This window comes from Clarias gariepinus, chromosome 2, assembly GCF_024256425.1.
Source record: "Clarias gariepinus isolate MV-2021 ecotype Netherlands chromosome 2, CGAR_prim_01v2, whole genome shotgun sequence".
Taxonomy (NCBI): domain Eukaryota; kingdom Metazoa; phylum Chordata; class Actinopteri; order Siluriformes; family Clariidae; genus Clarias; species Clarias gariepinus.
The window spans coordinates 44,420,471-44,437,678 of NC_071101.1; the positions used below are offsets into that span (position 1 = coordinate 44,420,471).

Genomic DNA, 17,208 nt, shown 5'->3' on the forward strand with positions numbered 1-17,208 from the left:
AAAAAACACTGTCAAATTATTAATAAATTCTTGGTAATAGACTATTTTAAAATTATTTTCGTGCTTCACAAAACAAAACCCTGAATTTTGTATTTCTGTTTTTTTTTTTTTTTTTTTTTAACTTACATTTTGCACATGGGAGTGATTACATGATGTAGTGACGTTCAGCTGCAGTCCTGCATTACTGATTTGGTTCCATCTAGTGGCCTCTCATGGTAAGTGCACCATAAAAAAGGCTGACTTTTAAATCCCGATGGGAAGTTATGTTACATTTTATTGGTTTGTTTACATGTTTGTTTATTCATTTGTTTTTTATGTATTCTTATAATAGACATTTCACTTAAAACATTATAAATTATCATCATTTTAATATTTCACTTCTTAACAGTGTGTGTTAAAACTCAGCCACTGAGGATGTACAAGCCAGAGTAGTCTTAGTGTCAGGCCCAGGCCTGAATATATGAGAAGAGGTGTCTCAGGAAGGGCATAAATATGGGCCAAATAAATATACGGATCATGAAAAAGTGTCAACGTGTATTAAAAGTATTAAAGCTCTATTTATTTAAACTTTTTCACTTTAACATTAAACATAATCAAGTAGCTGTTTCTTACATTTAAGTAATATAAACTTCTATATTCTATATATTTTACACACACTTCTGCATTTCACACACTTCATTATTCAGTAGACTTGAATGCATTTCAATACTTTATGCACCTCCGCATTAATTATACTTTATGTATTCTTTATATGTTAATAGTGTTACACTGTTTAGTTTTCTGTCAACATTTTAATAATTTGCTTATTTATTTGTTTGCTTAGTTGTTTTTTAATTTATACATTCATGCATGAATTTAAATCAATCAATCTTTTTACATCCATGTAAATTCCACGCACATCTACCTTCACATCTACACTACATGTTTACGTTTACATTCTGGACCATTGCACAAAGACACTTTAATAACCTCTGCACAAAGACACTTTTTTTCTATGCATATTTGCACACCATCTTTCTCCCAAAAATATCAAAATTTCACAATTTCTTAAATGTTCTTGTACAGTTTATTTCTATTTGTACAGTATATTTCTATTTTCGTACAGCATATTTCTATTTTTAGTTCAATTTTTCCTAGTTAAATTTTTTTTTTTTTTTTTTCCTATCGTATTTTTTTATTTATGTTTATTACTTATTATAAGCTTTAATTCTCTTTTCTAGGTCACTGGCGGTCGTGTAAGCATTTCACTACATTTCGTACTGTGTATGTCTGTGTATGTGACAAATAAAATTTTAATTTTAATTTTAATTTACTTATTAACTTACTGTCTCCCCCTAGTGTTCATTTATCTATATTGCATACATTGTCTGTATTTATTGTCTGTAGATACCCTGTGTGTATATATGCTGTATATGTAAGGCAAATACATGAGATATAATTATTATACATAATGTATGTACAATCAACAGTAACTGGGCAGCAGAGCAGGTGGCGAGGGAGAAAAGGGACACGTGTGTAAACTGGGTTTGTATTTACACTCACCTGTTGAAGAGAATCTGCTCTCTCTCTCTCTCTCTCTCTCTCTCTCTCTCTCTCGTTGAGGTGCTGATTATAAATAAGAATCTATTTTAGCTGAAGAGCAGGCTGATGTATTAATGCAGTAAAGATAAAGCACTTCATGGTGCAGGGGAGCACAAGCGCACCAATCTGAACACATGCAGAGATTTAGAGGCGGACTGTTCAGTGTACATCAGTGTGTGTGTGTGTGTAGAGAGAGAGAGAGAGAGAGAGAGAGAGAGCTGTGTGAACAGAAAACCCACACACAGAGGCAGGAGTTGTCTTGAGTGAAGTCGGTTTGGGTTCTGCGCAGACGTGAGAAGAGAAAGAGCAGGATGAGATTTTGAGAGTGAGGAAACTTTTATCAAGGTGGGTGATGTTTATACTTTTCTGATCACCTGAGCATGATCTAGTGCAGGAATATGTCATTTTAATGGAAATCACACATTTAAAGTGCTTATAATTATTATAGGGTACTTATAAATATTACTTTATAAATATTATAATATATAAGTTATAAACATTATTCACATGAATTTAATGGGTTTAATAAAAAGCTAAGAAATGTGCAGCTCCATAAATTAATCAAAAATAAATAAATAAAATAATAATAATAATAATAATAATAATAAATAAATAAATAAATAAATAAATGAACAAATTTGATATTTTTTAAATTTAAAACTCTGTTATAATAAATATAAACAAGGACTTTGTGTCACACAGCAGCATCGTACACCCTTATGTGCGTGTGTGTGATAGTAGCCTTAAACAGCATACACCAGGTGTGAAATAGGTCTTGAAGGAAGACTAACTGGGTTGAGAGTGTACAGGGGACTAAAGCGCCGCTGCATTTACACGACGAATGGCATTGTGGGTAATTGTGGAAACCAAATAGACTATGATGAAATAAATTCATCATATGATTTTATTTTATGTTATTTTATTTATTTATTTATTTATTTATTTGGGGGGGGGGGGGGATTTTTCTCTGCAGTTTTAGATGTAGGAGAATTTGAGCACACAGAGCACCCATGCCATCACACACGCGATGCAGATCCACAACAAGAGATTTATAATGCGTTCACTTAGTCCTCCATTCAGCTGAAACGCTAGAGCTGAAGTTAGTGGAGGTTTTTACTGTGTGTGTACACACACACACACACACACAGTGAATAACAGCCACACTGAGCCAACTTACACTTAGTAATGATTCAGATGATACACATTTGAACTTGAGCCTTTGGAATGTTCCAAATTCCTCTAAATTCCCATTTTTTCATAATAGCGAGGTCATCAGCAGTGTCATACTGTATCTGTTGTATGTTGTATCTATTTAGTCTTTTTTTTATTTTTTTGTTAGCCTTCTGTAAAGACTCACAGTCCGTGGTTTTACATGCGTGTTTGGGTCGGGTCCAAATGAATCATGGAATAAAATGAGGAAAACCATTTTTCTCCAAACAGGAAATTTCTCGGATCATAAACTTGGCTTGATATCAGCCACTTAAAGTCATTAATGAGTGAATATAAGGAGATTTACGGTATGTCAAACAGAAAATATTTCACCGCCAGCGTTCCAGTGTTGCACTCTGTGTGAGGATTAAAACAGCCAGTCTGGTGGAGTTACAGGAAAATAATCAGCTACAAAGTGGTGAGATGAAACAGATACCATACCTAAGAGATTTATTACTCTGATGTGTTACTTTAAGGATGATGTGTCATACATTATGCTATAGATAGACTTAATAACTGAGTTGTAGACTTTGACAATTTATTTTGATCATAATTCAGTTCACAAAGTGTTGTTTTAGTATTAAAGGCACTTGTACGCTGCATCGCCAAAAACAAAGAGCTGTTCCTTCTAATATTTTGTTGGACTTTGGAGTACGCATTCCTTATAACATTCTTTTAACAACCTTTTAGACCCACTCCAGAGTCTTGGAATATGTTGGTGCCAATAGGGAACAAAGTCTCCATAGATGTGATAACCTGGTCAGTTCTTAACGCAGTGCTTAAGAGTCATTTCAGCTTTATCTCCTTAGTTGCTTCCTTTGCTTGACGCAGGACTATAAGTTGACCTTTCCGAAACCAACTGGCGTCTGATTATCTTCATAATCACGGGATACATTTCTGGACATGGCTGTTAAAGAAATGATGAGCTACCTACGCCATCATTTAGGATGAAAAGAATCATAGCACTTATCAATCACTGCACTAATTATCCAATAACATGCAAAAACAGCAACTTAATTTTTGACCAGACAATGTATTGTTTTCATTCTGTTTTTGTTTATGTTCTTCTGCAGTGATTTTGTGAGTCCTGAACTCAGAGCACAAACAAGCTCCTTGAGATATTAACAATCCCATATGAGTGTTTTAAAGTGTTTTTCATCACAGACACAGAAAGTGAACTTGTATAAAAATCTTGGATCGGAGATTTGCACTTTCTCGGGGTCTTTTTGGTTCCAACAGTGTTTAACTCCAGTCCCAGTTTCCTAGCAGCGTGTGTGTGTGAGTGTGTGTTAGCAACTCAGCCTGCCAGACTCCTAAATGTCAGTACACACACATGCAGTGCTTTAATGAAATGTCCAATGATGAAGCCATTTTTAATGACCTTGATAAACAGCGCTCTCTCGCAGCTCGTCCTTCGTCTTCCGTAGGTCAGACATGACTGTCTTCTGGAAGAAAAACAAACAAACACTCGAGTCAGATCATAACAGTGACAGTGACATCATCGTTTCCCCTCGTTTTATAGACCTCAGCAACATTCCATGCTAATGTAAGACAGATCTTAAGCTGTTTTAGCTTGTTTAATATAAAGTCCATCATGTCCCACATTGTTTTCTTCTTTTTAATCCACGGTAATATACGAATAAATATTACAAAAATATTATACAATTACTATTGTAGTTGATGTCAAAAACAAGCTACTTTCCTTCTGTTCATCCAACCATCTCTCTATCCATCCACCCATACATAATTGTTCAATTTTCTTACATTTTTCCTATCATTTTTCTTCTCCTATTCCCTTCATTCATTAATCATCCATCATTCTTCAATCCATAATTTCTTAATTTCCTTGCATTTGTTTCATCCACAATTTAATTCCCTCCCTTCTGTTCCTCTTATGTATCCATTTTCATAATTTCCCCACTTCATCCATCAATTCTTCATTTTTTATTTCTTCTATCTATTATATCTTTATTTTCATTTATCTACCCATTCACACAGCTATCCATCCATCCTTCCCTACAGTCGTTTATTTACACTGTATCATCATTTATTTATTTATTTTCAGTGCACACATCATCTTTTAATTTTGTTTTTGAAATGAGTCTACTATATGTATTGCTGTATCTGAATAATATAATGTGTGCAATTTATTGTTATATATTACAAATATTATTGTTCCCAAAATATTTGTGATCATAAGGACTAACATAAAATTTTAATGTTTTTATAATAATTGTATTTAATAATCTGTTTAGTCTTCAGCCTGTGAACATGACATTCCAAACAAAAACCCTTAGAAAATATTTGAGGTCATTCAGAAGACTGAGCCAATAAAAAGGGAAAGCCACACACAGTCATTTCTGTACACACCCTGGATCATGCTGTCAGGCACTTGTTTTACTGGACCGTTTAAAGGCAGCTTGGAGCATTCAGCTTGTCTTTCGTCATGTTGTTTTTAAAGCCAAGGCATGTGATTCATGTCCAGACACTCGCTCCAAGGCACCTGTAGGCGAGGTAATGGAAAACGTAGCACTTACTTAGCATACAGCATCGCTCTGTAGGTTGTGTTTCTCATTTGTGAAAGGATACAATGCCATACATTCATGAGTGTGACTGTAATTATGTGGGGCAGGTTGCGCGGATATGTGATTTGACCGATCAGTCACAGTAAGTGCAGATGGACTCATGGGTTTTGGGTTGTAATTATAACTTTCAACAATATAAGACGGTGAGACCACAATTGTTACCATAATTGCCCTTGTGGTCTTCAACACTGAGCCCAAGTACAATGTTGCTTAGGGCTACAATTAATTTACTAATGACTTAGTCATCTGTGGCTGGAGTAAATCCTTCCATAAATACAGCTGGTTAGAGTAAGAAATGGAAACATGTACTGTATGCCCTCAGTGGATGTGATTGTGGCTCTGATTAAGTGAGACAGTAGTTCAAAATTGACTTAATTTTGGTCCCATATGGTTGGGTAGAGGGCAAATGGTGGATCAAAGTTGGTAAGGTTGATCATCCTAAATGGGTAATAATGGTTTGTAATGGGAACGGTGATTAGGAAATTGAATTTGAAAATTATTTTGGAATCAGTACTATTGGAGAGCAATAGTACTGATAAATATTGTACATTTGGTTTGGAAAGGATCTTATGTGTTGGAAAAAAGTATAAGTATGGCTCCAAATGGCAAATAAAGTCCTTAATGGATAACATGGTTCAGAATAAAAATTGTGATGGTTTGGAATGCTTCTAAATCATGGGTCTAACTTGTTCTACATGGTTAATCTATTGGTTTGGAGTAGATACCGTATTGGTTTAGACTAGGTCTGATGGTTCTAAATGGGTACTGTGCTTGTTTGGAATGCGTAGTAATGAATAAAAATCAGTCAGGAGTTTTTAAATGAACAACAGGGGGTTTAGAATAGTGGGGTAAATGGGGAAAGAAGGAGTAAGCCATTTGAAATCTTTCAGCTTGTTAAGGAATTTGGGTCAGAATTCAGTGTCAACTATGAGGCTTTGGCCAAAGGCACAGCCTTGGCAGTTTGGCACCACTTAGGCTTGAACCCTTGACCTTCTCATTGAAAACTCTCAATCACTGAGGCACCGTTGCCCAATAGTTAGCTAGTAGCCAAACCTAATATCTTTTGTGTCATAAACAGATTTTTATTCACTGTACCACTAGTTTAATAGTTTCTGACTGGACATGATATGCATGTTGTGGAGAACCTGATCAGCTCTCTCCATGTTGAAGCTATGAATAATCATCCTAAATGGAATCAGTGTCGGGGACAGTGAGGATGGTGTCATGGACAGTGAGGACAGTTCTAATTGTTCTAATTCAGGTCTCGATAGTGGTTCTGAATGTCTCTTTCCTGTGTTAGGTCCTGAATGGAGAACAAGGCCATGTACCTGAGCACATATGAGGAGCGAGACAATGGCTCGTTATATGAGGAGGGCTACGATGGACGGAACCTGTCCAAACTCAACCTCTGTGAAGAATGTAGGTATTATATAAGTATTATTTTCAAATTATAGAGAAATAGGGAGAATAATCAGGCTTTTAGTCTTCTTGGATTTGCCATCAGATATGCTGTAACATGGTTGGAAGAACGTGCTCCTGTGATTAACACATTGACATATTTAATCACTTCAGATTGTTTAAAACACTAAATATTGGATACAAGAATATGTCTCATTATTTAAAAGCTGTTCTCCACTTTAGTCTCGATTTGATAAGATATGTGGGTAATAACTAAATCTAACAGTGGTCACATGACACCTGAACCCAAAGTAATGAGAATCAGCATGCATGCTGGGTAATAAAACAACCTTGAGTGTGTAGTGTTGACAGCGGAACAGCTGGGTGTGCCATGTGGAGCTGTGTGAGCTGCCCTCATGAGCTGCAATGGAAACCAGCTAGTGTTTTGACATCTGTGCGTGAAGATTTGCTAGTTAGAAACAAGAAATGAGGAAGAAACTGCAGATCAGATGTATGAAGAGCAAACATAGTCAAGCTGTGAAAACAAACAAACTATATACACAGGTGAGGGTAATAAGGGTCAACATACCGCACTGTACATGTTTTCAGTTTTGCTCGTGATAAGGATATAAAATAAGGTTCCATGTTAAGATTAAGCATTGTGCATGTGTGTATTTATAGTAAAATAAACGATATGATCGTTACAAGGATTCCATGGCAACAACTGTGCGCACTCTGAGGGTTTTATTTCTTAAATACAAGTATTTGTGTGTTTAATAATTTATCCGTTTTTCAATTTCTTTTGGATTTTTGCGCATTTGCTGCCTTTGTGCACTGCTTCTCTGTCCTCATACGCCATGCCATATTGCCATTCAGATGCTTAAACAAACATTACAACATACTGTATAGGAATGGCAGCTTGCTTCACTTAGTTCCTAAATGTCCCACAGAGCTTAAAGGTGCTGGAAACATGTTTTTGGTCCTTATGAGTCAAAGATGTGCAAATATCCGAACAAGACACCTAATAAACTGGGACGAAGGCGAGCCCGTGGATAGTGAGTCATACTGTACTTTTGGAAATCATTTCCAGGAGGTTGATCTTTAAGTCTTAATAAGGGTGTTTATGGAAGCACTTTTGAAGAGTGGCTGCGAAATCTGAAATTCTGACCTCATACCCAGATCCCTGTGCATACAGTAAACACCACCATGATCCTTAGAGTTAATATTTTAGGTCAGGTAATACAGTATGAACTTATTCTTGAGCCATGTTCAGAGAACCAAACAGCAAATCCTGTGTTTGTAGAAGTTGTGCATAATTAGAAAATTCAATCAAGTTCTGTGCTGTGTTGTGGGTTGACTAGGCTTAAAATTTGGACATGCGTAAACTCTAAAGAGACGTAAGGAGAATTTTTTTTTTTATTGAAAAGTTGACTTTGATCTGTTCCTCTAATGTTCACTCATTATGTCAATGTAATCCTTCATCATTTTCCTGTTGTATTTTGACCAAAAAGCAAAACATTGAACCGTGTTCCTGTGGAACGGCCCTCGTTCCTCCTTGTCAACCTCTTTCCTGTTCTCTTGTGCAGCGAGTTCTGGAAAGCGGCACAGGAAAACAGACAGCTGCTGCAGCCACTTGGACTCTCTGTCTGCCATCAAATACGCCATCGTCTCCCTCTACATCCTGGTGTTGCTGAGTATATTCGGCCTCTGCATCGCAGGTAAACAATGTTCTCAGTGTCTCGCTTTCAGACAGTGTTGAATGAGTAGGTCAAAAGATCAGACAGTTCTCTGCTAAAGTCTTGAGCCAGCAAACATCTCTTCATATTTTGCTTCCAAAGAGCCAGACGTTCTTGCATTTTTTTAGATAGTCTTGAGGAATAGCTCTCCAGGCTCCCTGGAGTTGTTTTTGGCTCTCATTCTTTTTTGGCAAAGGCTCTCATTTTCAGTCCAGTCTCTGTACCTGAGCAGTTTCAGAAGATTTTGTTTGTTTGTTAAGCCATATGGTGCTTTGTGAATGATTAAAGGAAAAAAAAAACCAGGCATGAACCAGTGAGAAACAGGTGCAGATGATGACAGATGATCAGGCTGATGCTTAGTATTCTGCTGATGCTGAATGCTGAGTGGTTGGAACAGACGAGAGGGGAAATGAGGTCGCTGATGAGGTTGTTACATAAACAACCAAATTTTTTAATAGTATATTTAGGCACGTTGCATGTTGTTGCAGTATAAAATTTGTTCCCATTACTTTAATCCAATCTACATCAGTTAATTTATTCTAATATGAAGAAATGAGGACGAGCTCAAGACTTCTGCACAGTACTGTATTTATCCAAGTTTCCAACACACACTTGATATCAAACCATCCAAATCTAGCAAGTTACGGTGCGGCACCATTCAGAAGTTAAGCACGGAAAAGGACACAATGTGTTGTGCTTAGACTTTTAGTGATGAGATGAAGCAAGTCTCTTGTTTATTTTACTGTAAAACCACATCCTGAAGCATTTCTGTTTTGTTTTTTCAAATTACACAATTGTGATTTCTTTTGTTTATAATTGTGGAACGTCCAATAAAATGAGTTAGTTCCTGTTATTACTGCAGCTGTAAACGGTTGTTCCTTCAACAGCTTCTCTTTCACTCTCTTTCAAAGTAAATAAGAGAAACACAGCTTGTACGGAAAGACCACAAAAAAGTGGAAACTCGTTAGAAAAAAAAAAAAAATTAAGAATTAGCTTTTTATTTTCAAGCACTAATGGAGGTCTTGTAACCATGTTAAATAAACATCTCTGAGAAGCAACCTTCAAAGAGCAACAATAATCAACCAATAACAACAACCTTAATAAAAAAAATTGTTCTTTTCTGATATTAAACAACTAGTTTAAACCTGTTTCGTTTTCTGCAGGAGATTCCTGGGGTGTGTTTAATCTAAAGAAACTGTAAAAACACACAGGGTTTAATATATATTGGAATATACATTGCTTTATGTTTGGGCTGGGATATAGAGTGTGATGATATAATATATACTGTATATATTGGCTTCCTAACTGGGAATAGAACCCATTCACCATAGTACAAGCATCATATGCTGACCACTAGTCCACCAGTTAACCTTCCATACTGCTCTATTACCTCTGGGTAAAACTAATCTCAACCAAACAGGGCTATAGACTGTGGTACTACATATTCGAGTAAAAATGCATATTCTTCTCTCTCTCTTCCTCTCTCTCTCTCTCTCTCTCTCTCTCTCTCTTTCTGACTTTGTTTCAGACTTTGTTTCACCTGAATCCTTCTGTTTCTTCACATCAGTGCAATGATCTGACCAGATGATGCTTTCTCCAACACATCCCATTTCTCAGCTGTGAAATTTAGACCACATTTTGTTTTTCGCTTTGTTTTGGTTGTTGTTTGGACAGCGTTCTGTCCTGTATCCATAAGACCTCATCTCTTGTATCCCGAATGTTCAATTTAGATGCATTTAATTTTCGTGGAGCACACGGAACTAATCGTGAGCATGCACGCGAAACCAAACGACTGCAGCAAAACCGCTGCTTTTCTGAGGTGATGGCTCTGTCTTGTGGAATTAGATTCACGGTAATGCACACCTGACCCCCGAGCCATTTGTTTTCTCTATTTAATACAATGTGACAGAGCTATGTAGAGGTTAGAGTACTGCATGACTTAAGAATAATCTCCTACACGCACACTTTAACACGATGCTGACATTAACGAGAAAAGGATGCACCTTCTCCAATGCCGCATCAATGAGATGTCCATGACAGCTCAGATTAACATGTCTCTGTGCTGCAATATGCCAAGACGTTAATAGAACCGTGCATTTTTGACACTTTTTGAAAGACTCCTTTGGAAAAATGTATTCAGCTTAATAGTCAGGTTGTAAAATGTACTGCTATGAGTAAAAAATAATAAAAAGAAATCCATATTGAGTCAAGAATTTAATCACATGGCTTTTAATCTCATCAGTAAAAACATTTAAGTAGATAAAAATTCCTTAAAATAAAGTGATAAAACAGCACTTGGAGAGATGAAATTATTGATTAGATATCTATATAAATAACTAGTTAGATGTTTAGAAGAGTGGTTTTGCAGCTCTGCAGCCGTGATTCGGCTCAGTTTTGCGAATCACGTTAGCAACAGTTTGTTTGATTCACTTCCTACAGTCAAGTCAATTCAATATGGAATCACTTTTCTTAATCGAATTCACTTAGAAGCAGAGAGAGAGCACCTCACTTGTTTGTTGTGCTCGCTCTCTCTCCCTCTCTCAGCATCAAAGAGAACACAAACACCAGGGTTTCATTTAACGCACTAAACACTGCACTACTAAAAGCAGTTACTAAATCCGTCACTATCTGACGACATCTCACGCATGTACTCGAGCATGCTGTGGTTTGGTGCTGTTTAATGTACTTTTGCATATGGAGTTCCTATCTGTGCTGTGCTTAAGGCCGGTCACACTCAAGCATCTGAATGGACTCAAGTGTAGTGTCACAAGAAAGGGAGTGCCGAACATGAGCACAGCTGTGATGTGGTTGTACGCATGAGGGTGCAGTCTGAGTACTGAAGATAATAATATTTGTGCTATGATGTTGCTTTTATACAACAATTCCACAAACACCATTTATTATCAATAGATTATGATTTGTTTCCTTATTTAACCTGTTATTTTGCTCCACCAACACATTCGCGGATTAACCATGACTACTGAGTACTGAAGGCACCACAGCCATGCTGATAATCAATACATCTGCATCACCTTGGGTGTTGCAGTGTGTAGCTTTGATATAGTTCAACAACATCATTTATTAACAATATATTATATTTTTTTATTTTGTTCTGCCAACACTACCAGTTCCTTGGTAGAACTAACTAACAGCCACTGGAAGAGCTGGCGATGGACAGTTTTAAATTCATCCTAGTACTGTCTAGCCAAAAGGGTGAGAGGAATAAATCCTGGAGGTGGTGGACAGGCTTTGGAAACTTATTAGATTTACATTTATTCCACTTTAGAATATCAGCCAACTTCTGGGTTCCGAAGTTGAACATAGCATACATTAAAATGCAAACCTAATGTGCTAAAAATGTAGGGTGTACAATCACTTGTTCCACACAGCAAGTAGAGCCCTTTATCATGGGTTAGAGAGAGAGAAAGCTGTAAAGTTGTAAAGCTGCCTTTTTAAATAAACGGACTGTTGAAAATTTGACTAAAATCTGGGGGAATAAACAAAGTTGTGTTTTTGTAATGGATTAATTAAACCACGAAGAGCTATATAACATGTAAATAAGATTAATCTGGCAAATGTAAAATGCACAAATTGCTCACATGTGTGTAATTGAAAAAAAAATAGATATTGAGCTTTAATATACTGAATCCATGCTGTGAATTTCTATAAAACTAACTTATATAAAGTAAAGAAAAGAAGGAGAGTGAGTGCATAAAGTCTTTAATTTGCACTCAGTGACCGGTTTATAATGTTTAATGAACGTACATTGTTGGAAACGTGTCAGGTTTGAACATGAGTGTTGAGTCAAAGCGTTTAAAGCTGTTTAAAGTCAGTGTAATATTTGGAACTATGTTATGCATCTTTAATTGCTTTGAAGATATGCATTGATCGAGTTACTTCTCTGTTGTGTGTTTTCTATAAAGAGAAAGAGAGAAAATTCAATATCGAATTAGCATAAAGGTGTTTATTTGCATTGCAGAGCAGATTTGGGTCCAGCCTGCAAAAAAAAAAAAAAAAAAAATCTCCGCCAGCTGTCTTGCATCTGTCCACACACACTCACACACGCATACACATACTGAAACATACAACGCCTGGGAATCATCACCATCATATACATCGAGAACAGCTCACAGTTCTCAGCTACGGATAAAGCCAAGCACGGGGTTTTGTTTACGACTGGATGCAAAAGTCCGTCCCCTTGTCAAACTAACAATCTCTTACGTTTCCTTTGGATTAATATTTAGTTTGTGCTAATGGAGCTCACTATACTTTCTAACATGCAGAACGAAAAATGTGTTAACAAGACGAATGATAAACAGCATATGCTATTCCAGACGTCACGGTTATATCCGTTTGCTCTTTAGTACAAAATCGCTTGGAATTTTAATCACAGTGAAGTGAAAGTAAGTGCACCTTGATAAGGGTTGCCTTTCTCTTCTTCCATAAAATAAATTGAATTTGCGTTTGCAATTCTGACTGCTGTAGCTTAACAAGCAGAAAGTATCTTGACGATTATATTCTACAGCGACAGTGTAAAAGTCAACGCCTCTGCATTGCTGCAACAGTGTACCTGGAGATCATCTTTCTATGGAACCAATCATGATCACGTTATCATGTCCAGATGCTATCAACATGAAAGTGTTTGAAAAAACAGCAGGAATTTGACCCTTTGAAACCCAGCGTCCTACAGAGCTTTGTCAAAATATTATAATGAGGCACATCTGGAAGAAATGTGCCAGGTGTGTTTTGCTCTCATAAGTCATAACAGAGCTGTAATGTTGCATGATGACAACAAGCATCACTATTATACAAGGTATATCAGTGACGACATGAGCCGTATCCGCATAAAAAATTGACATTCCTGCTTAGCAAGACCTGGATTAAGTCAAATTCAGACTTTAAAGCAGATCAGATTGTTTTTTGTTTTTTTTTACGAGCTCTGGGACACTCCACTTCTCGGCTTCATAAACCAGACTGCGTGCACAGAAAGAGATGCCAACTGCATTCGTCCGCTTTTTACGAGGGAAAGTAATGGACTTATTTGGCAGGAGCTCTTAGATGGGCTTTAAGCCCAAGAGAGACATTGAGGGGCCTCAAAGTCCAGCATCCAGCTCTGCTTAGAGCAGTTTCAACTGCTCTTATGTACTGTCAGTTAATTATTCCTAGCTTTGTTATAGCAGAGCAATCAACAAACCTTTTAAAACTAGACAATATGTCTTTCACACAACTGAACAAGGGTATGAAGGAAATCTTCAGTCCTCACTAGGGTTGTAGTACCCAGCCTCAAATCATTATGGTTGTGAGAGCAAGAAAACAGACCTGGTCATGAGAGTCCAACATTTCTGACAGATTTCGTTAAATTAATTCAGCATATTCATTTTTTTGTAGGACAATTGCCCTCTTGAGAACGCCCAATCGGGTGGTATGAATCATAATCAGGATATGGTTAATTACATGAGATCTGGGTCCTATTAACTATTTTACAGTTGGATTTGGTTTCTAAGCGCACCCACACCCATATACCAGAATTGTGTTTTTGTTCAGGGTTTTTTTTTTTTTTATCCCTTTAATGTTCCACATCATGGTAATTTAACCAAACCCTGTTCCATATGGAGTTATTCACGACATTGCCCCACCTCAGGGCTGATGACAACTGATCACTGACTTGATACAAACAGTGCTTGTGTTTTTTTCTTTAGAAACCAATAAGTTGTGAAACTTTTATATCACAACAAAGGTACGTGGTTGCTTTGAGTGCCATGTACTCCATCTGTTCCTGTACGTAATGTATTAGCCCTTTCTTTTACCTGTCCATCAGTAGGAACCAAGGACCATGACTAAGCAGATAATATGTGCCCTACCATGGTTGTGTGTGTCTGTGTGTGTGTAGGTGTGGGTGTGGGTGTGAGTTGTATGAGTGTTGCCAAACATTTCCCAAGGAACACTTGAGGGCATAAGGTTACATGAAGTTGCAGTTAAATGTACATGTATAGTTTTTGTATACTCTAACAATCTACCATCAACCCACCTTGCCGTACTGTATGAGTAATATGATTAGATGTGGGAAATAAAATGCTTTCATAATGTTGTAAGTAATGTGCTAGTATTTGGGAAAATCTGCACTGATGATTTGTCAATACTAAGAGTGCATGTGAATGATATCACTGGTATCTACAAAAAAAAACTGTAAGACCTGGATTAAGTCAAATTTAAGCTTGAAAGCAGATCTGATTAGTTTTATGAGCTCTGGGACACTTCACGTCTCGGCTTTCTAAACCAAGCCATGTGCACAGAAAAAAAAAATACACTTTCTGTTCTGCTTTGATTACAATCAAAACCTATTTCTGTATACGCTGTGTATACATTCACCAGCCACTTCTTTAGGTATACCTGTTAGCTAATCAGCTAGTCACATGGGAGCAATTTAATGCATTTAGTCAAGATGATGTGGTGAAGTTTAACCTGTGCATCAGAAGTGACTTTGAACATGGCATCATTGATGGACTGGTCTGATTCTTTCTGAAACTGCTGATCTACTGGGATGTTCATGCACAACCATCTCTAGGGTTTATTGAGAATGGTTTTCTGGGTGAAAATGTCTTGTTGATGTCAGAGGAGAATGGGCAGACAGGTTTGCCATGCGATCAAGCCTTTACATTTACATTTACATTTAGGCATTTGGCAGACGCTCTTATCCAGAGCGACTTACAAAAAGTGCTTTAATGTTTACAACCTTTAAAGTGATGCTGACTGCTCTTGTGTAAAAGAAAATTGAGAATGATTTTCACAGCCTCTAAGAAAAGAAGTTATTTGTCACAGGTTTCTCGACAGCTTTGTGCAAGAGCTCATTCTCCACACTCTCAAGAGAACTGATGCCTTTTTGATGCTCAGTGCCCCGTGACCAGCAAGGAAAATCTCTTTAGACCAGCTCATAAAAGAGCGTAATTCATGGGCTGGACTTTGATGTGTTTGTAACAGATTTGTCTGAAAGTAAAACAAAGTTAACATAAAACAATACATAGACTATACAGCAAATATACTCTTTTTGTTTACTTGCGTTTGCTGTCTAAAGAAAACCTCAACATCTAAATCAACAGTTCATTACGGAGTTACGGCTGAGATGATAAAACAAAAACAAAAATCACGATGTGTTATTTTCCGCTCGTGCATGACGACTTGCTTGTAGTGCTCTATTTCAGCTTGAGCCTCAGTATGAACACTGTGTTCAAAATTACTCTTGGACCAGTATCTGAAATGTACACTGATATACTTTATTGGGTCAGCAACTCAGTTCAGCGAACTGAAATTAGGATGAAAGAGAAGAAAGATTGACTGATTTCCAAGTCGTGTGCTATTAGTCTAAGATCTTCACCTCTTTAAAGTACTTCCAGGTGACTGTGCAAATCGATTGGCCTCCTTTGTCCTTCCGTTCTGCAGGAAGTCTCTTTCCTTTGCTGTTATTTTAATTTATAGCATGTGAATTCCATAAGCTACAATTTTACTAGTATTATTTATTATTGTAAACACAAGGCTAAAAACTAATATCTAGCAATAGCTTGATAATAAAGCTATTATAATATAATAAGGTTGAGCAATGTGATTATGCCAAGTGATCTCCTAAAGGCACCTAAAGACACACGGCACATTTTATACTAGTTATCCTTGCCAATAATAACCATTAATAACCATCTGCATGCTTTCTACTCATCATTAACTTAATATGTGAAATAAGTGTTTCATTAGCACCCAACAATTGCTCTTGGAGTCCAGGGTTAGCCAGGGTTAGCTGTCAGATTTATACACAAAGTTTAAAACCATATACAAATGAAAACTCAACAATATAAAATAATATTAAGAGTTAAAATGTAATATTGGTAGCAAAAAAGCACAAATTAAATATTTCGTAAAAATGAATGTCCCTGAGGAGCCATGGAAAAACATGTCATACGTGGAATAGACTGTAACCAGTGCTACCTCGCAACCCTCTTCCTTAACACATATATCTGTTATAATTGTACTAATTTGCATGATTATATTTGGTAAAGAGTCTCTGAAGCAATAGTTTTTATATTTGTATAAAATTCACTATTTACATTGAACCTAGCACTGCACCTTGTTGCACCTCAATGAAAGGTTCATATATATATATATATATATATATATATGATGTTTGTTTATATATATATATATATATATATATATATATATATATATATATATATATTTGTATGATTCAGTGGTCACTGTGTGGCTTAACAAACAAAAAAATATTATTTTTGAAACTGCTCAGGTAAATGGACTGGACTATAAATGAAAACCAAACCTTGCCAAAAAAAAAGTTTTTTAGGAAACCTGGTGCATAATTCCTCAACATTATAAATAATACAAAAAGTCTGGCTCTTTTAAAACAAAATTTGAAGCAACAAGAAAAAAAATGCTTTTGCATTGCACTCTATATCCATGTTGTGAAGATCAATACCGACAAAATCTTCAGAAGTTCACTTTAACTGGACCCAGATGAACCATAGCTTGAGATTTTATCCTAAAGATTTATGACTAAGGAGATAAATAATGTTATTGGAAAGGAAACTAAAACAAAAAACATATATATTTAATCCTTAGCATAAAGTAATGATTGTCAACATTTTAACTGTGTGACTGATGTTTATGGTCCATTAGAGTTAATGTCTGGCACATAT

General features: G+C 36.4%; 1 protein-coding gene across 1 annotated transcript in view; it reads left to right on the forward strand.

The window, feature by feature from the left end:
- Positions 1 to 1,780: 1,780 nt before the first annotated feature.
- scara5 (scavenger receptor class A, member 5 (putative)) overlaps positions 1,781 to 17,208 on the forward strand; it is a 69,018-nt gene continuing 53,590 nt past the window's right edge. The window contains exons 1-3 of the mRNA XM_053479851.1: positions 1,781 to 1,926; positions 6,676 to 6,794; positions 8,360 to 8,491. Of these exons, the coding sequence (XP_053335826.1) occupies positions 6,683 to 6,794; positions 8,360 to 8,491 (244 nt within the window). The 5' untranslated portion in view covers positions 1,781 to 1,926; positions 6,676 to 6,682. The remainder of the gene's footprint in view (positions 1,927 to 6,675; positions 6,795 to 8,359; positions 8,492 to 17,208) is intronic.